At 34.8% G+C, this 22,046-nt stretch overlaps 1 protein-coding gene across 2 annotated transcripts in view; it reads right to left on the minus strand.

Annotated features, from left to right (window-relative positions):
* Positions 1-22,046, minus strand: part of pde4dip (phosphodiesterase 4D interacting protein) — a 67,382-nt gene that overhangs the window by 36,594 nt on the left and 8,742 nt on the right. For both annotated transcript variants that reach the window (XM_016235743.1, XM_016235745.1), the window contains exons 2-5: positions 20,364-20,416; positions 18,840-18,907; positions 2,652-2,765; positions 282-358 (exon numbers count right to left, since the gene is read on the minus strand). In XM_016235743.1, the coding sequence (XP_016091229.1) occupies positions 282-358; positions 2,652-2,765; positions 18,840-18,907; positions 20,364-20,416 (312 nt within the window). The remainder of the gene's footprint in view (positions 1-281; positions 359-2,651; positions 2,766-18,839; positions 18,908-20,363; positions 20,417-22,046) is intronic.

The following is a 22,046-nucleotide window of genomic DNA, read 5'->3' on the forward strand; positions in this document are numbered from 1 at the left end:
CTTATATAGCTTAAAAACTAAAAGTCTACGTTCACATGGTTGGTGTTTTGGACTGACAACTGTATTTTCTAAGAGATATGATTTTTAAATTATACTGCTCATACAGCAGTTCTCAAAATGCAGGTGTAGAACTGTGTAATAACTGAACTGAATTCTGTAAATGGACTGACTGACAACCATATTCTGCTGTAAATGTAGCCTAACTGTAACAGACATAAAGAATCTGTCAACAGCAACTATATAAAGATATAAAGAATATATTTGTCTTGTTTGATACTTACAGGGCCTTGTCAAGCTGTTGCTGTCTTTCCTGGAGTTCTTGTTTCAAGCTTTCAACCTCAACCTTCAGCTCAATGTTCTGAAAAACAAAGGGATTTTTTAAAAGTCATTGCAATCACATTTCACTCTCCTCTTGCAGCAAAACTAGCTCTGTATGCAGGATCTGGAGATAAATGTTTTGTTGTTGTGCTTTTGCATGTACTGCATTCAAAAATGTGATTTTCAAAAAGCATGAAAAGTGTGCGAGTTTGCATGTTATTCAGCCACATTTCCTGTTTTTATCTGTTCAATTATAATAAACTCTAATAAATATTCCATTAGACATTCATGCAACAATATTTTTTCTAACAGATTTTTTTCTGAAAATAGTCACATGCAATTAATATGCTACATTAAAAATATTAAAAAGAAAGTTGTAAATATTTCATGGATCTTCTCTGCTGAGTCTGCAGAGCTTGGCGTGAGCTCTCTGCACGTGCATCTGGAGTCTCATGGGTGTGGGGAGACCTTAAAATAGAACAAGAGACGCCAACCACCTGCTGTTTCACTCTCTCTGACATGCACTCAAACCTGACCTCTCTACTTTTTCCTTCCCACAATGCACCAGGCCACAGCAACAGAGACTTTTTTTAAAACTCTCACCACCAGATACTCCGTGTAGCTGGCATGAGATCAGTGCCTAGTACTTTGTGTGTGTACTGGTTTTTTGTTTTTGAAATGATACATACACGTCCCATTATAACCCTCAGGGACGTTTGCCAGTAAAACTGTTTGATAAATGACAGCACACAGGAGCAGCTGTCATGTATCGGTCGTTCTTAATGATTTGTGTAGCCTATATGGGTCAGTGGGACTAATATTTGTTTTATCAGGTTCATTTGAAAAGGTCAGACACAAAAATAGCATAGTTTTGGCACTTATACTGCATCTTTCGACTTTGTTTGCACACACAAACTTCAGTTGTGAGTATCAGTTACCAGCTAAGCAGTGCCATTTTAAGTCCAATCGTGCATAAACGCACGTTTATCTAATTAATCAAAATGAATCTTATTGTTCAATCAAGTCTCTGAAGACTGTTGGATCATGTAAGCTGTAAAAGCATGGTTTTCATTACAATATAAATGCTACATGCATAAATATTAGATCCATGCACCACAGGAATAAAGGGCCTCCATGTATAAATTTATGTGATGCATAAATATAGAGTCTGGGATCGCTAATGAAAATTCTTCTGTTTTGCATTTTTTTAATTTAATATATGTATATTTTTGGTTACACTATTTTAAGCTGTCCTTGTTACAGTGTAATTATATATTTAAGTACTGAGTAATATTAATTAATTATATGTACTTACTATACGGTTAGGGTTAGGAACAGGGTTTGGCTTAGGGTTACTTGCATGTAATTATGCATAATTTATTGTTATTATAATAGTAAGTACATGTAACATGCATAACAAGGACACCGTAAAATAAAGTGTTACCACATTTTTTTTCATTACAAAAAATTTTCATTACATTCAAAAAGTTTTAGTTTCATAATCATAGATTTCACTGTGATCTCAGACTTTTGGACCTGTATATCACTCTACATGCAATAAAAATAAGTTTAAACAGTGATAAACTCTTTTTTGTGTGTGTGTTCCATATCGGTATATTAGGGTATATTAGAATATGGACAACAGCTGCTAGACAGTGTCACCTTTACTTCCTCACAGTAACCAGACCGAACCAGATTCAGCCAATCTACCACTCTACTCATAATCCAGTTTTTCCAGTGCTGATAGTCAGTTTGTGACAGCTGCAGCAGACTGCTGATCCATATTAATGTTGTTTATTTAAACAGAGCCACATTTCCAGGCTGCAGTTGTTGTGCACTGCAAATGTATAGATGACTGGCGGTCTGCAGGCTATTTTAGTCCTTTGCATTTGCCAAGCCAACAAAACATATGCCGCAGTACTAGAATATACCTGTGCAAATGCTTACTGTCACCCCCAACAGAAAGAAACTGTACCAAAACAGGAAATTTAGTGACAGCTATCATGTTTCAAATGTTATACATTTATTCTATACATTTATTAATCACAATATTTGTTGGACAAAACAATGGTTTGATATTTTTCCTTGTGACCTTTTACAATGTTTGCTTTTTCCATGTATTATTTGCATTTTGGAATTGTTTTATTGTTAAACTTTGCTAAACTATAAGAAATATATAAAAAAATCAATTTTCTGGATATAAAGTGGTTAATGACAGACATTTGTGGTGGCTAATTATTGGTTAATAATTTGTTGACAAAATTAATTGATTAACTTTCCCTCAAGGTGACAGTCAGCAACAGCTTTATTCACAGTAGCCCAGTGATACTCACCCTGCGGTGGACATCCTCACTGCTGCTGTCCTCAAATTTCTGCTGGAAACGCTCCTCCAGGAAGTAGATGCGGAGCTTAAGGCTGAAGTTCTCCTTCTTCAGGTCATTGAGGTGCTGTGAAATAGTACGGTAGCCGTTAAACATGACCGCTCTTGTCACGTTGGGGTTCTCAGACCCCTCATACCTGTACCATACTGTCTAAATCACTCGCTCTCTTTACATACAATTAAAATATCTAAAACAAGCCAACTAAGATGTAGTAGGTTTTCTAATACTAGAACAAACAACATCAACATGAACTGCATGAATTGCAAGTGACACACTGAGGGTCCTCCTCCTGAAAGGGGTCTACCCCCATGCATGATGTGTGCAGAAGGAGTGGGTGTCAAATTGATATGCGGGGTCTTTTTTTACTTCAACAGCCACCAGAAGTATTATCTGTAAGGATTACAGGCATACTTGATGTGTTAACTGATCTGGATAATAAAAAAGACAGAGGGAGAAGAGGAGGCTTACGTGCTAAAAATCACTGACTGCTCACTGCATTCAACTAGATTCAACTGGATTTACAACTGCCATCCTTTATCTGACAATATTTACTAAAATTAAACTTGTTCCTCAAGTTTCTCTAAAACTGCTGTGAGCTTCAGTATGAATGTGAATATGCATGAATGCTGTCCATTTGACTCAACACCATTTGGGTCGACTATATCTGACTGCCAAGCACACCACAAAGATTAATTTCAACAATATGCTGACATTAAAAACATTTTTTTTTAAATAAGAGATATTTTTTATTGATTATTAGAATGTAAAGGGTTTTGATTAGAGCAAGTTTTTTTTATATATATTGACAGTTTTTCATTTTAGAAGACTTTAATGAAAACATTAAATTGATCAAAATTGACATTTAAGCCATTTATAATGTTAAAAAAGATTTGTGTTTCTAATTAAAATGATTTCTGAAGAATCATGTTACACTGAAGCCTAGAGTAATGGCTGCTAAAAATTCAGCTTTGCCATCACAGGAATAAATTACTTTTGAAAATATATTAAAATAGAAAATATAGTTATCTTAAATTACAATGATATTTCACAACATTACTGTTTTGATTGCATTTTTATCAAATAAATGCAGCCCTTGTGTGCATAAACTATGTTTAATAATTAAACATAAAAAATCGTACAGACCCCAAACCATTGAACGGTATGTTTACATCTTTAAAAATTATGAGTTTAATACTTTATCCTATATATGAATAACAAGAATGACCCACTTAAACATTTACTTACATGTTAATATGCACTTTATGTTTATTTGTTAATGTAGTTAACCATAGGAGGGCAATATGGCTCTTAACTCTGCAGAAAGTGAGCTTTAGTAAGACTCAGGACTTTTCAAGGTTATTTTCGGTATCCTGTACCAGCTGTCACTGAGGAATTCTGGACTGGGATACCAACAACAGCCTCTTCGAACCCCAACCAACATATACATTAACAAGCTGATCACTTATTTGGAGACACACTCAGTATTTCTAAAAAAAAAAAAAAAATTCTATTTAAGGCCCACATGCTATATGCATCTCTGTTGGGAGCATCTGCCTTCTGTTCCTGTGGTTCACAATTCAAGCTTCAAAAATGTTTTTTGTTAAATGAAAAATTACTGCACAAAATAGCGCAAATCAATAGATGGCTTAAATAAGGGAAGCTGAATATGTTTGATTTCATTACAAAGGGAAATTTCATATGCACAAAAGCACAGCAGACTAAACTTCAAAGACTAGGACTGACAACTGGAGCCCACTACAAACTCATTAGGGGATACATAAATGTATTGCTCTAGGTCATTTAAATGTAAAGCAAACCCTATTCTTTAAAATCTGGATTCAGTCTTACCAACAAATGCATTCGACTTTGTTAGAGGCAGTGGGACTGGATTACATAAATGATTGCATTGCTCAGTCTGTCAGCGAGGGAACTTGAGTTCTGCAGGTCTGAGGTTTTCCGTTGTGGGGAGAAAATGGGAGGTTTGACATGTTTGTAAAGAGACACATCGGCGTCTGGACTCTGTCTTTCTGTCACTGTTTGACAGAGCAGAGGTCTGACATGAGAAGACCAAAGACAGTGAGCTTCTGTGTGTTGTACTGAGGTTCATATGCACGCAATCTCCAGTGCTGACTGACTGACTGACAGACTGACTCTTATTGACTGCTTTGATATTATGAGCAAGTTAATGGGAACTGGTTTTGAAACAGTCGTTTAAAGGATTACACATGGTGAAAAAATGCAAATGAAGGGATTTGTCTGCCATGAAAGTAATACCAGATGACAAACTGTTCAAGCGATATGGAGTTCTGGTTAGAAATTAGGAATGAAAGTATATATTAATCATTACTAGAAGCCATTAATCATTATAATAACTAGGTATACAGACAATGAGCAACAAACACAGAAACTCAGTCAGCAGGTCCTGTGATATTTTCCAGACTCACAGTGCATTTAAATCCAAACCTTATTAATCAAATTCATCTTGCTATGATTACAATCTCTTAAAAATACAACAGAACAGCTATAAAAGAAATGAGGAGTTTGCAATGAAGCGCATCTAATAAAGCCAGGGCCGTTCTTGTTTCTGTGCAGGAATGCATTCATGAACAGCTCTGTGTCTCCCTCATTTGCATTTACTGTAGACGGTTTAACGTTGCCATGGTGCAACGTATCAGACACTTGCTTCCTGAGTCCCAAATGCTGCTTCACTTCTCTCATGTCTTATCAGTATACAGCATTTTTTTTTTTGCGGAATACTGCAATGACAGACAAATGGATTAATTATTGTAATGTAATGTGAGAAGATGACATGGTGCCAAAAGACACAAACACAAATGAGATCACTTTATAAGCCCAATTGTTTCTCCTAGACAGCAGTAAGATTACATGGAGAACAAATCAGTTACAAATCTGATGCTTCTCCTCCAAAATTTCTATAGGCCAATACAAAATAAACCAATAATTATTTTTAATGTAAAGGCCAATAACTAACAAATGTCCAATATCACAGTACCATACAAAAGTTTGGGGTAAAATAGACTTTTAAAATTTTACATTTTCTATTTATCAAGGAATCCTGAAAAAAAAGGTTAAAATAAATGCAGTCTTAGTCAGCATGAGAGGCTTTTGTCCAAAACACATTTGAACAGTAGTGTGCAAATCTATACTATTTCATTTAATTAAATAAAACACAAAATAAAACACCAAAATCGATCATTTTAAATTTGACAAGTTAATTTAGGCATTATTCTTAATACCAGCTGATATATAATAATTCATTTCATAATTCTACGATCAATTAATGAGAAAAAACTAACTTCTGAGAAAAAACCTTTTTCTCTGGGACAATATGCAATGAATACATATACAAATACACACACAAACAAAGCATAAAATGTGGCAAACAAAATCTGACACCCTTCATGTAGTGAAATATTATTTCAGCTATTAAATGATAAATGAGACTGAGGCAACAGCAAGCACCCCTCTGCAAATGTGGTCTTTGGGCTCAATGGGGAAATGCCTTTAGATAATGCTATAAAAACATATTAAACAGCCTGATGTGCTATAAACATGCTGAACGCCTGCAACGTCTCTCATCTGATATAAATTAAATCCAGAACAAATTATTTTAACTACAATTTTACAGTTCAATAAAGACGTCAATTATTTTGGACCATTTCTGTGTTTATTTGAATCTTGTAATTATGATGACCGAAGCACATGGCTGATGTGTTTGTATGAAACTCAGCCTGACAGGCTAAGCCTAAGAGGGTTGAGAGCTCAGAGCCTGCGCTCTATTTAACACAGACATAAATCAAGCAGAAAATCAACAGTCATGGCCACTCCGCTCTACACAGCCGACAATCTACAACTACCGTTGTATCATCCCATGTAATGATTGCATTGAGTCACATTACATCTGAAGGATGAGCGCAGCAACAGTTCGTTACTGCATTTTCATGGGTTTTCTGTCCTTGAGAGGGTTTTCTGAAGCTGATCTTGCAGAGGCCCAGATTCCAGAGCCAATTCCACGGGACATCCTTCTTGTTGCCATGGAGACTGAAAAGATGGATGGGAACCTCTCTTTGAGTTGGATTCATGCTATTGTTTTATGAACACAAATCTAAAACAATTCTAATATGCAAAACCGTTAGCGAGTTAGGGAGATTGTGCACCCAAAATGGAAGATTCTGTCATCCTTTACTCATCATGTGTGACTTGCTTTCTTCTGAGGAACACAAAAGAAGATATTTTGAAAAATGCACATTGAATAAACAAAGAAATTCTGTTATATCCATTTTTTCCATTGTTTTTTCATTGTTTGGACATAAAATATTCTTCAAAACATTGTTTGTGTTCCATAGAAGTAGAAAGTCATTTAATTTTCAGTCTTTTCTTCACATAAAGGTACCATATGGCTTCAGAAGACTTGAAATATTTTTTTTCATGTTAGAAAGAAGGTCATACGGGTTTAAAATGACATAACTGAGGACAGAATTTTCAGTTTTAGGTGAACTCTTTCAAACCCTTTTTCAATTCCCCCTATGCAACCTCCATTCACAACTCCCCCTCTTCCTCTCTCATTGGTAAATAATTTCCAGATGCAATGGCACAGGATGGTGCTAGTGGTACGTGTACAGCGGAGCCTCAGCCCGTTTGCCAGCATCATACTGAGGCGAGGGGAGAGCTTTTCCACAGTCTATGCCAGGCCCACCGAGTCTAACACGCAAGCACAAGCACTCCCAGACAAACAAGAAAGCCATACGCTGGATGCACATATGAAACACACACACTCCAACACTGCTATGCAGAAAGCAGGTTCTGTTTTCAAACCAGTACCCCGGCCCCCTACAGTGGGGACAAAATTTTTGTGAAAAAATCGAGGTCCCTCTTACTGACTTCAACAGTTTATTGGAGGAACAGGCGTCATTTATGAGGCGTAGTTACATTGGGAACTAACAGCCAAGGAGCTATTAGGATAAACGATGCCCAGTGCAAAGGTAAAGGTGTCAACAGATGTCGCAAAATGAAAATGTTCAGAGTAGCTATATTACCCTTCAAAAGTCAGTGGGACTTTTAAAATGTTTCTGCTCACCAAATTCAAAATCTTTTGTAACATTATAAAAGTCTTTACTCTCAGTATTGATCAATTAATGCATCCTTGCAGAATAAAAATATAAACTTCTTTAAAAAAATCTTACTGAAACTTTTGAACGGTAGTGCATGTAGTCTAAGAAACCAAAAAGACCCTAAAAACATTCAAACCTTCAAGAGACAACACTTTGATACTGAGATAATGCACAGCTCGGTTGGTTTCAAGCTGCTTTCTTTGCACTAACTTCTAGAGGAAATTAAGTTAGAACATCACATCTTGGTGCCATTTACGCATCCAAACCCCACATTTTAACAGTGAGATTACTTTTCAGCTTGACACTGAATACCAGACTAGAGCCTCTTGGCCAAAGATCTGATGCTCCTGCCGGAGTTCCCCGGCCCTTGCAGGCTTGTGATATTTTACCCAGGGAAATGTGGATGTCCCTGGGCATGGAGTGTGACGGATGGCTCTCAGCATTGAGCTCCAATCCACTCAGCAGACCGGTACTCCCGCTGAGACCCTGGGCTTCGTTTCAGGCTTCAGCACAACAGCGACTACAAAATGATCAAACTACACAAGATGACTTATTCTCATCTCTGACTTTGTCTGTTAATTTGTTTACTCACATCTTTCTTCTTTTTGCTAAATTCCAATTAATGCTAAGCCTCTTCACTCTGACTCACAGGAAATACATCATACATCATCTCTTCGATGGCAGCACATATTACTTTCTGATAGAAATCGATTCATTATTTCCACATCTGTTTTCAGTAATGAGAGGAAGGACAGTAATCTGAGTTTTAAAGAAAGGCTTAGCTCCACAGTCAACAACATAAAGCCATCAGAGAAAACAGGGATCATGAAAACTTCATCATGCTGAGTGAAGCGAGTCTCTGGTTCTTTCAGAACATCTTAACATTTAAGCCTCATGTTCATGTTTGATGTCTGGGAGACCCCGAGGCCCTTTTGCTAACTTTAAACATACTTAATATTGGTTTAATACTTTATGACCTTTCCTAATCTTATGATAACTGATTATAAACTACATGCTTTAAAATTAGGCCTACTATATGAAAGCTGCAGGCAGAATAGGTGTTGATGGTTTTCTATGCCACATTGGTCATATTCTCTCCATTCCTAGGAGACAAGAAGTATATGAGAGAAAGACAGAGCGAATTAGGGGGAAAACAGAGAGATGGAAAGTTGTGCCAAGGTGTTACTGCATTGGCAGAAGATCTAAAGCCTGGCACTTTCTCGCTCTTATTGCTCTCTCTTTCCATATCTTGTGTCATCCATCAAAACACATTCAGAGGTGTGAGTTCTGAGTTCCTGCCAGGGGAGGAAGTGATCTCAACATCTCTAGTGGAAACAGAGGAATGGAGAAAAAAAGCAGTGGGTGCAGGTAAGTTATAGTAGGCTTCACCTATCCCAGAGATTTACAGGCAGGTGCAACTTAATCAGCCGGTGAAGGTCAAATATATATTGGGACCATTTAGAATAGGAAACACTGGACCTTAGATTACTTACTTAACGCAATATTTTCATTATCTTCATTTTAAATAACTTATTATGTATTATGATTGACTTTTTACAATTAGTTTTATTATAAAGATTTTTTTTGTCATTTAATAAAAAAAAAATACACTGCCGTTCAAAAGAAATACTTTAATTTAGCAAGGATGCATTAACAAAAAGTGACAGTAAAGACATTTATAATGTTAAAAAAAACTTATATTTCAAATAAATGCAGTTTTTTCTATTGTATCAAAGATTCCTATAAAAATGTATTAAAGTTTCCACAAACATATTAAGCAGCACAACAAACAGTGATAAGAAGAAATGTTTATTAAACAACAAATCAGCATTTTAGAGTGATTTCTGAAGAATCATGTGACACTGAAGACTGGAGTAATGATGCTGAAAAGTCAGCTTTGACACCACAGGAATAAATTCCTTTTTAAAATATGCTGAAAATAGAAAATAGTTATTTTACATTTTTAAGTTCTTTTATTTTAAGTTATTTTAAGCATTAGAGACACCTTTCAAAAACAATTTGAAAAAATGTACCAACTCCAACAATAGTGTTTTAATATACTTCACCCCATTATTGATTCAAATGCAATAAATAAATGAATACATACATTCATACATACATAAACTTTATGTTTGCATTTAGCATTACTGACGTCAAATCTGGAAAAAATCGTCCTGATGCACCATAACTTAATGTAAGCAAACAAGAACAATTGTGAAGCATTAAATAACTTAAATTAAATAAATTAATTAAACACATTGTTTCTCATACAAAGCTGTTCTACTAAGAGCTTCTCGTCACTGTATGGTTTTGCTATATCGACAAGACTTTGCCATTTGTAGCTGAATAACAAACAAGCATCTTATGTCTAAAAGAAGTATCTCATCTCCAATGAAAAAAACACTTATTGAAGGAATAATCACTTATGTTTATGAACACATAAAAGTCACTATAAAACAAATCAAGTCACTGTGATCATACCAGCCTTCCAAAATCAAGTACAACAAAAAGCGGCTGAGATTGACTACTGTGTCACAAACTGTCCAGTGAGGCATTTTCCCAGAGCAAACCGTAAACACAGCGAACGAGACCTCCTCTGCGCGAGCATTTCATGTTACAGGCTGAATTCTGTTTGGAAGAAGCAAAATAAAACACTGGTTTTTAGATCGCACTTCAAAGACCAAATCTGCCTTTAATTCAGCGTGTTTATGGTGAGACTAAATTATGGGATCAAGTTCAACCAGCTCCGAAAACCGCTGCCAATTGTTATGGACTTTTGCATTGGTTGCTATTGTCCATGTGTGACGTACAACACAATTTCCCCTCGAACTCTCTTTGTTTTCTGTCTATTTCTGCTTAACATGATTGGAAAAGTTGCTTCGAGCTCAGAAACAAAGAGAGCAGTCATTCTTTAAAACCAGAGCATGCGAAAAAATGCCAACAACCAGACCTCCATAGGTCACTGCAGTCTTCCAGCATCTGTCTGTGTGGATTCACTGACTGAAAAGAGAAATTACAGGCCTTTGAAATATAGACAACACAGATTTCTGCAGTTGGAACAAATGTGTCCTTTATAGCTGATCTGGGTACAGTGTCAATTTTGAGCTTTTAACAGCTGACTTTTAAACACTGCAACTAAGAGAATGCATTGGGTTAGTTTAGAAGTACAGGTCCTGGCTTTCAAAAATAATCAAACGAATAAAGTTCATGTATATATATTTTAAAATATTTATTCTATTCTTCAGTATAATTTATTCCGATTAGAATAGATTAAAATTCAACCTGAAAGCAGGTTCACAGTGCGTATGATTTTTTGCATACGAACTTGTCTAATACTGCTAAACAAATACAAATACAAACATGGGGTTGTGTTTGTACCAGTTGAATGTACCAGTATTATTCTGTCCATACAGATAAATGGCAATATACAATCACAGACCTTGCTTTAAGGCACTTTAAGACCACAAAGGATTTATATAGAGAAACACGCGGATGCGGAAAGGCTTCTGGAGTGCTCAACACGCTCATTGTACACGTGTACATAAGCAAATCCATGAGAGATATCGAGAAATACATAATATATGCACAGGATGATGGTGCCTGACATATTTCAATTATACTTGCCATATATCATTATATATAATTACAGAGTGACGCTTGAGAGCACTACTGTCAAACACTGAGTACTCAGCTGAACAACAGACCATCTCCATCTTTCGTGGCTTCCCTCTTTCAAGTTTTTATGAGAATCAGCGGTCAACACATTCAGCCAAGCGCTTCTTGCTTTTGCCACAAAAGGCAAAGGCTTTTTTTTATTTGGCTTGTGAAATGCAACAATGCATACTTTTATGATGGTACGGAGAGAATCTCTCACACTTGCACTAAAAAAAACAATGTTTTTAAGAAGTTTTTATGTATTTAAAATTTACCCAGAAATGGTGCTGTGCAAATTTATATGATTCTTGTGAATATTTAAGCTTCAGGAAATAGTAACAAAAAAAAAGGCAGACAGTCTACAAGTTTAATTGGATTGAGATTTAAGTTGGTTTTAAATTCTTAATTAAATTTTTAATTAAGAATAAAACTTCTTAAGTTTTATTAAGAATAAAAGAAAAAAATTCTTAATCAGAATAAAACAATCTTGGTCTGATTTATTCTGTCTCAGTTGTATGCTTAATTTAGGAGAAGTGGAAAAATAGTCTGAAATCCAATTAGACAGAGTAAGTCAACCCCCGGCATTTCCTGACCAGCTAAATGTTTGATTATGGCCTTAAAATATCAACAAGAATAACACAAACACACTGGCGCAGGAGAACCGTACGGACTCAGTGTGGCTCCATGACTCTGAGCCTTGCTCTTCTTAATTTTACCTTCCTGACAAATTAAATAAACGTTCATCTGGTTCCTATTACTGGCGCATTACCGATAATTGGAGTGGTATTTACAAACACCGCTATTCCATCCTCCCATGCCTGTCGTGGCCCACCGTTTCTACAAAACCAGCCAGAACACATAACGGCCCAGAGCTTCCACCGCACAGAATCATCCCCTGAGCTCTGAGTGCTTTAACAAGGGTTTGATGGTTCAATTCTTGTATTTCATAGGCAGTTAGAATATTTTCACAGGGGGTACGAGGGCACTCGAGTTAGCTCATTAAAGCAGACGTTAGGTATATTTTCAAAATCGGATTACGGCCTCGCCTGAGAACATGCAGGCCTGTGCGTTTGATGTCAAAACTGGACTGAGATCTCAAAATATGATCTCACAGCCTTTAAGTTTCCCCCAGGAAAGAGTGCCCCTGGTGAAATTAGTATTATTACCATTCCAAACTACCATGCCAGTGCGCAAGCACAGCGCAGACAGAGAAACTAAAGAACATTTGAGCACTGGCAAGATGTCAGAAAATGTAACTGCATAAACTGCAAAGCCTGAGTGGGCCAAGGAAACAGAAGATGGAATGAATGAGAAAACCACCAAATACTGGAACAAAACAGAGCTGTTTGAAGAACCCAACAGCAAAACATCTGGAGCAGAAATGGATTTAACATTAATATTAAAAAAGGAGCCTAATTCTGCTACACCCAAATTAACAATGAGCCCGCTAAATGTGAGGCTGGCAACGTTATGAAAATAAGAGACAGTTAAAATATATATTTAAATATAATATAATAAAATATATAAATAAAATAAAAATATATATACATATATATATAACCTTTTAAATATATAAATATAAATATATTTATATTTGATAAATATATAACAATAATTATTTATAAAATATTTATAAATAATAAATAAAAAGCAAACACAGATAATGAATTAATTAATTAAATAATAATTAATTTTAAATAATTAAATAATACATGAAAGTGAAAGAAGTTATCATTCCAAAAAAAGCCCTGAGGAGAAATACATGAAAACAGCTGGTCCATATAATTAATAATTTCTTTGAGATTGCTGTATGCATAGCAATACAGAAGTTGAATAAAAACAAATACATAAAGCTGAGCCGCTTTTGCTTTTGCTTTGTAGAAGAGACCCAAAGGCAGTCAGTGGGTCAGAGTGGACTTGTGTGTCACAGGCCTGGCCTAAAGTTCTCGCTCCTATTTACACAGTGACTCACTACATTGATAGATGTGTGCTGGCATACACAAAAGACAAGTTACATTTAATTAAGAACAGTATGCTTCATGATTTAAAAGCCTTTTTGAATGTGGAAAAAAGACTCGGCCGATATTTCTGTCATTCAGGAATCCGACCGCAGCTCATTTATCATCTGAGGTCTCGTTAAATCTGTAAATTTGAATGTTTCTTCATTTTTTTTATCCAGCTCTGCCATGCAATTTGGCCAGCGACTGTCAAGATTTACAGAGTACAGTTCGGTTTGCTGGTTCTTTGACCTCATTTAAAAGTCTTTACTTTATTTTACAATAATTGCGGCATTAGGTCTGCCACTAAGTGCTGAAGCAATTCATAGAAATATGGCTTTTGCCCCTCCCTGCATATTTGGTTTGTAATTGGTCCCATATGGCCTCAAGGAATAATAAAAATATTGAAATGGAGACAGGAGATGGCTTACGAATTCAAAATCAATCGTGCACACTCATATACTGTAGTATAAACGCACACAGATACTGTGACAAACACTTCCTCTGGGAAATACACACAATCTGTGAACAATGTGCATACAGCTCGAAATACAGATGATTTTACAGCAGAGGTTTGAAATCTGAAGCCAGAACTCAGGCGGCTTCAAACATACAGTGGGATCCAAAAGTATGAGACCATTACAGTGAAAACATATCTAATTTCATACAATACATTTTCGTTACAAATCATATTATTAGCATAGCAATTTTAGTAATTAAATAGTTCATTTGAAAAATTTAAATAAGTAAATTCATTCAGCATTTCTTAATATTTGGTTTGTCCTCCGGTAAAGGAATTCACATGGTCAAATCCACAGATTTATTTATTTAATTAATGATCTAGAAATTGTGTACATTTCCTATTCGTTTTACTTTCTAAAATGTTTTAGTTTTTAGTTTGCTTTCATTTTTTTCAAAAACTTAAAACTTCTGTTTGCTTGCAGCTTTAAATTAGATTTTGAATCCTGAATTTTTAATATGGTCTGAGACATTTTACTGCAGATCAGGCTTGTCAAAATACTAAATATTTGTACCGATTTCACAATTCCCAATATCAAATTTGATACCACAATACAAATTGTTAATTTTAATTTATATATATTTTTTTTAAATAGAAAGTAATTAATAATATAAATATTAACAAATTAAATTTACCCTTTAAATATATATTTTTAAATTAATGACATGTATCCGTTATGTGTTGGTAATTTTCAACAACATATCAAATATGCACATAATGTAAATAATGCTTTAATCTTTTTTAAGGTATTTAGTTAGTATGTGACAGTATCAAAATTTCAAATCATGATAATTGCTGAAGCTTTTATCATTGTCTTGAATTACATTAACTTTAAATTAGATTTTGAATCCTGAATTTTTAATATGGTCTGAGACATTTTACTGCAGATCAGGCTTGTCAAAATACTAAATATTTGTACCGATTTCACAATTCCCAATATCAAATTTGATACCACAATACAAATTGTTAATTTTAATTTATATATTTTTTTTTAAATAGAAAGTAATTAATAATATAAATATTAACAAATTAAATTTACCCTTTAAATATATATTTTTAAATTAATGACATGTATCCGTTATGTGTTGGTAATTTTCAACAACATATCAAATATGCACATAATGTAAATAATGCTTTAATCTTTTTTAAGGTATTTAGTTAGTATGTGACAGTATCAAAATTTCAAATCATGATAATTGCTGAAGCTTTTATCATTGTCTTGAATTACATTACAAAAACTGGTTAAAAAGATAAATAATATAAACAAACCCTAATCCTAACCCTGTTGTCCTTTAAATAACAAGTATAACTTTTTACAAATAACTAAAAGAACCTCTCATATTCAAATACAATAAAAATGTATCAAGTAAAAATGTATCAAGAACATTAAAGTGCAAAAGTACACAAACATAAAAATGAGAATGTTTTTAATCAATATAGTTATCGTATCTGGGCTGGCATGTTTTGGTCCATATTAAAATGCAAAACGTATGTTTTTTGTTGTTGTTTATTTTGGCATTGTGATGTTGTTTTATAAACACCATAGTGAATACAAAAATGTGAATAGCTGTTTGAGCAGAAACTGTAATATTGTTACATATTTTTGTTTATTATCGATTTGGTATTGGACTGCCTTACTGCCAAGATACCCAATTTCTTTCTTGCATCACTGCAGTCTTTTTTCTGATACTTCACAATGCAATAAAATACACAACATATAGGGGTGATCTGTGAGGATTCAGCAAATAATACAGTAGAAAACCCTCAGTAAATTAACATGGTGCATCCAATCTGTAGACAGACATGGTGCAGATTAGATCAAACACTACATTATCATCATCAACCATGACTGTCTCCATAATTTACACAGCATGATGGCTCTGTCCCTCTGATGCGGACCACTGATTTACTACAAAGATCTGGCTTGAATTAAGCTGTCTGGCCTCGGTTCTCTCACTGTATGCTTGATAGTGCTGATCAGTGAGAGTGTGTGGAGGAAAGGAAAAGGAAATGGGGTCAGGGGGTGGATCAAACATATGCTGTAATAAAACAAAACACAAGAGGGCAGTGCCAGACACTCATGGGGCTACGTGCACTTTCCAAAGCCCAGAATCTAACAAAAAACCTCCCACACAAGATCCATAATCTTAAACATTTCCTCCCACCTCCTCCTTCCAGGTTCTAAATAGCTTCTATATTGGAAACGAAAGCAATTTAGACTGACTGTATCAAATATCACTCACATGTCAGAGAATAATAACCCAACAATCCAGATGAATTTGAGTGAGATGAGAGAAAGAAGAAAAAAAAATCATATGTACAGATCGGGAGAGAAAGGCCACATGTAAGCGATTATACCAGTTATGACTAAGCAGATATGAACCAGGAGGCTATGATATCCAGCATGCTTGGTAATAATACTGAAACGATTCCCTAAAAAGCCAAAAATGCACTTGAACACACCACACGTCTCAGTTTATAACATTTACCTCCATCATTTTGTGTATTCCCTCTGCTGGCATTGTTTTAGTAATAATTAGCAATTAAACCCTCAGTCATTTTGCCTTTGTGACATTAATCAGACATGAAGAGCAAAAAAAGCATGAATGCTTCAAGGCATGTGTTGCTCATCATGCAGAAAAAATTGACCTATTTTTTATCTAAATAAAGAAGTGCTGCAAAAAGCACAGAATCTCTAGAAAGACAAAACCATCTCTTGTTTGTCCGTTGCCTTCTGAATTTTGCAACTACTTGCTGAAAGGTACATGGAGGGCCAGGCCACATTGATCAGGTCTTGACTGAGCCTGTCAAAATCTCCACACTTCTGCCAAGCCTTCAAAATTAGGGCAAAATAACAGATTAGCAATTGTAATTTCAATTTGTACTGAGGTTTTAATAGTGCACAAGCCATCTTTTTATATCAATTTAAATGGCCTTTGTGGTCGGTACAAAAAACAGGCAACCATATGCTTTCAATTTCTTAAATGCAGCAAAAAGGGCTTTTTGAAGAAGTGCATTTTGTTTTTTTCCTTACTTTCAACTCTTCTACCTTCCAATCACACCCCACCAAGTTGTTTGATAGTTACAAATTATATTTTGGCAGATTCATATTCCAAGCTAGTGTGGAAACAATCGGCTCTTCCAGCTGACAGATCTGCGGAAAATAGGCTAGAGGCCGACTGTGTTCAATAGCAGGAATGTTTCATCCATGGAGAAACGATCTCTACTACTCGTTTAAATCTCACATACACATCAACACAAAGGTAGAACACAAATCAAACATAAATGGTATACAACATTAGCAAAAGTACACCAGTGATAAGTAAAAACATTAGAACTAGGTAACAACACAGATGACATGATTCGATTCAGTTCAGATTTCAATTGAATTCAATTCTGATTGGAGTATATTTCTGCTATAATTTCCATTTTGCTTACATATTCTAATATATATATAGAAAAAAATATTTCTGTTAATATTGTAAATTATAGGCCTACAGGGCAGTATTTCAGACTGATTCAAATGGTTCAACAGTTTGAGCCATTCATTACAAGAATCAGACTGCACTGCTTGTGCTTTATGTTTTTGATTCACTAAAAAGAACTAGCTGATAAGAGTAATTTCTTTGTAAATTAAACTACAGCATTCACTGACAAAGGGGATAGCATAAAAGAACTTGGGATTTTAAGAATCAAGATTAAAAAAACTTAACTAAATTTAAGAATTAGGAATAATAAACAAACAACAAATTAAGATCACAATTATCCTGAAAAAAATTACCTTTTAAAGTTTACATAAAATATTACAGAATATGTTGTTACATTTAAAAAATATAATAAATATAATACAGTACATACAAATATTATATCCTAGATTTGAAAGATTTTACATTTTCATCCAGCCCTAAAAAAACAGGCCAGTTTCAACAACAGCAGTTTTTGAAAGCATCACATGAGATTTCTTCATTACGAAGCAGCGAATATGCAGATTTATGAAAATTAAGCTGCGGAAAAATCTGAGTAACTCAAATTAAGTGGGTCATAAAACAATAGCTAACACAACTTTACATTTTTGTCAAGCATTTTGTTTTGGAGTACTGATATGACATTCTTATCAGTGGATTGTGATCTTATGGTACCTTCATGAAATGTTCTTCACAAAACCTTACACACTCAAAAACCTTTCTTTCACACAGGCCTCTCGTAATTGAAGGTAGCAAGGCCGAAGTTAGATCACAGCCATAATAGGCTGGCTCCCTTCCCAGAAAGCATTTCACATACAGATAAACCACATCAGCGTGTGTACAGCAGACATTCCAGATCCTGCTCTGTCCAGAGTGTGTTTTATGGAAATCACATAAAAAAACACTACAAAACCCATATGAAGGTTTACTCGGCTGTGCGTGTACACATGTAGTTGTTGGGACTCTTGATGGATTCCATTGTGTTTACTGGACAACAGCATGGGTAAATCTGATTAGACAGGACAACGAGCTGAAAGAACATGTCAATAGTGATGTTGTTCACAATCTGGCATTCCCAAAATAAATTAGGACAGCTTGATGGCGTATTAACATGTCAGAACTGGTACAAGGAGCGATTAGCTACGCACCAAGAGAATGGTTCTGATTAGGCTAAAAAACCAAGTACAGTATTTACATCTGTATTTTAAGCAAGCCCTTGAACTAGTTCACTTGTTCACCGTATCTGCAGGCAAACGCCAAAGATCCACATTCTCAACACAGTGAAAACCAGTCAGAAGCCTGACAAATGGCTTTCACAGGCTTGCAGTTGCATGCAAAAGCTAATTTTGAGGGAAACGAAAGTAAGCACCTACCTGCTCAAACTCTCTCAGGCTATGCGTCTGCAAAACAGAGCTCTTCTCAGCGTCATCACTGGAGGAATCTGTTAAAATACAACCAACAGTTAGAATGTTTATAGAAAAAAATACTTTTAGGAGATTTTTGCTTTATTAATAAATTAATAAGTTAACAGACAAAACTTTTGGGAGGAAAGAGAGGGAAATTGGATGCTAAAATCAGACATTTTTATTATTTTTTTTTTGTTTATCTTAAATTTTTAATTAATTTATTATAAATTGTATTTGTTAATTTTATTGCCATGTCAACATTAAAAGGTTATATTCATGTCAAATATATATTATAAAATATTATAATATTATTTTATTATTTATTATTATTACTATTATTATCAATAGTAATTGTTTATTTTATTGCCATGTCAGCATTAAAGGCAAATAAACTAATATTTAATTAATATAATAATTAATTTAATTAAACAAATATATAATAATTTATATTATATTATATTAATATTTTATTTATGATAAATATTTATAATATAAATGTGTATTTTTGTTCACACATATCTGATCTATCGTACACAAACATCCACATACAGAGCAGAACTGTGCCAAACCATTACAAAAAAAGTTCCAGGAACAGGGCTAAAATTATGTGTTTTTTTCCCCAGCATGAGAAGAGGAGATTCCCTACAGGGCATAATCACAGAAACACTGGCAAGGCCCAATCTTCTTGCAGTTCTTTAAAACCATGGCATGGCCTCATTAAAGCTTATTAAAGGACTTTTATTTAATATGTGCCAGTGGTGTGTATTGGACGTGTGCCTAGGGGTGTATTGGAGACGACTGCATGGCACAGGCCTGCTGTACTACACATTTACTGTGCCAGAGAAATGTCAAACACGCTCACAGCGAGGTTTTGTGGAACCTAATTAAGCCATTACCTTTATGTTTTTATTAGCAGAGTTGTCCAGAAATAAACTATATGTGCATTTATCTGAGGCGGGGGGGAGGGTGCGGGGGCGTGAGATGATTTCATCTTTTTGAAAGAGCTTGAGTCATGTAATATCCAGATAGAAGCAGCTTAACAAAGCAGACCGACTCCATTTTTCAGAACATCACTGCCACAGTGTTTTGCAAACTCAGATTTATGACAAAACAAGTTGTTTTGGTAAAATTGGGTCTTAGTCTATTAAAAAGTCAGTGATTTTACTGAGGGAAAGAGCTACGAGCTAAGAGATAAGAAGGATAGTTCACCCAAAAAAGAAAATTCATTTATCCTCATTTATTCACCCTCAAATTGCTGAAGGATTTTTTCATTCTTCAAAATATCTTCCTTTTCATTTAACAGAAGAAATAAATGTATAAAGGTTTGGAACAACATGAGGGTGAGTAACATATCTTTGGGTGAACTATCCCTTTAAGCACATCATAAAGTGACATTTGTGGAACTGTATTGTGACATAGCATTCAAAATAACTGCACATTTACATCTTTAGTGTAAAATGGAAGATCTACCAATTAATTTAATATACTTACCGCCCATGTTGATCATGCTCTTGGGTCGGGCCGCTTTATGTCCATTATAGTGTCTGAAAAATACAAGAAAAGACTAATATTTGCCCTCTTGTATCACTTCAATCTGTTTCTGAGAACATACTGCATTAGATAAGTTCAGGCCCATATAAGTTTTTGAACAAAAAAAACTATGTTTTTAGACTCCAGCCATATTTAAAGAAGCAGGCTTGTGAAAATTGTGCTAGCAATTTTCCTGATAAACAATGACTGTCTAGTTTGTTACACTTCTGTTTCTGGCATTAGTGAGAAGAGTTAAAATGCCAAATATATTTCCATTTCACATACCTTTTCCATGCTAAAGACAGTCTTTCAGTCTTTTCATGTTAACTGAGTGATGACAGCACACCTGATCATTTTTACCACCTGATTTTGGTCTGCATGTCTGTAAACCTCCCATCTGCTTCACGTTTGTTAATACCGGGCCGCTTTATGTCCATTATAGTGTCTGAAAAATACAAGAAAAGACTAATATTTGCCCTCTTGTATCACTTCAATCTGTTTCTGAGAACATACTGCATTAGATAAGTTCAGGCCCATATAAGTTTTTGAACAAAAAAACTATGTTTTTAGACTCCAGCCATATTTAAAGAAGCAGGCTTGTGAAAATTGTGCTAGCAATTTTCCTGATAAACAATGACTGTCTAGTTTGTTACACTTCTGTTTCTGGCATTAGTGAGAAGAGTTAAAATGCCAAATATATTTCCATTTCACATACCTTTTCCATGCTAAAGACAGTCTTTCAGTCTTTTCATGTTAACTGAGTGATGACAGCACACCTGATCATTTTTACCACCTGATTTTGGTCTGCATGTCTGTAAACCTCCCATCTGCTTCACGTTTGTTAATAGATGACAAGTAGTCTAGTCTTTTATACCATCTTACACAAAACAATAAAGAAAAAATGTCTCTTATCAAACAGACATGATGTTGTAAAACTAGACTGCAATGTCAGTATCTGTTGGGACAGCACAGTCAGTTGAACTACTAATAAACAAATATTCTTTGGGCTTCTCAGTAACGCAATGATAATTATAGTAATGGGATTATAATAACAGGTTATATAATTGCATAATGATAATGCTGACACGAGCTGAGGGATAACATAAATTTGATAAAGTAGCATTCTCCTCAGTCTGCCCCATTCTCTGATACAAGATAGAAAAGTTCCTAATGCTCTCTGAGTGTAGTTCCTCTAAACATTAATATTTAACCTCCTAAACACATTCTTATTGATTGGTGCCCACAGACTCTAAAACGCTGCTCAGATTGCAAATCATCAGCACAAATGGACACAAGGTCATTTAAGACAGACTCATCTTACACATGCACTCAGTGCTAGAGTGCTATATTCGAATGACATTGATTTTGTAATTGTATATTCTAGCAGTCTACAACCTTTTTTCAGGCTAAGGAACCTTTGGTTTTAAGCCAAGCTAACAATAGCATGCATGTAGTACCACATTACAATTATGTATTTAAATAACCTACCATTCAAAAGTCAATGAGATTTTTTTCAAATGTTTCTGAAAGAGGTCTCTTACGCTTACAAAGGCTGCATTTATTCATTTGATTGAATCAAAACTACAGTAAAAACAGTAACAGCATAAAATATTACAACTTAAAATAACTTTTTTTAATATACTT

The sequence above is a fragment of the Sinocyclocheilus grahami genome, unplaced genomic scaffold, assembly GCF_001515645.1.
Source record: "Sinocyclocheilus grahami isolate Dianchi unplaced genomic scaffold, SAMN03320097.WGS_v1.1 scaffold473.1, whole genome shotgun sequence".
NCBI classification, from domain to species: domain Eukaryota; kingdom Metazoa; phylum Chordata; class Actinopteri; order Cypriniformes; family Cyprinidae; genus Sinocyclocheilus; species Sinocyclocheilus grahami.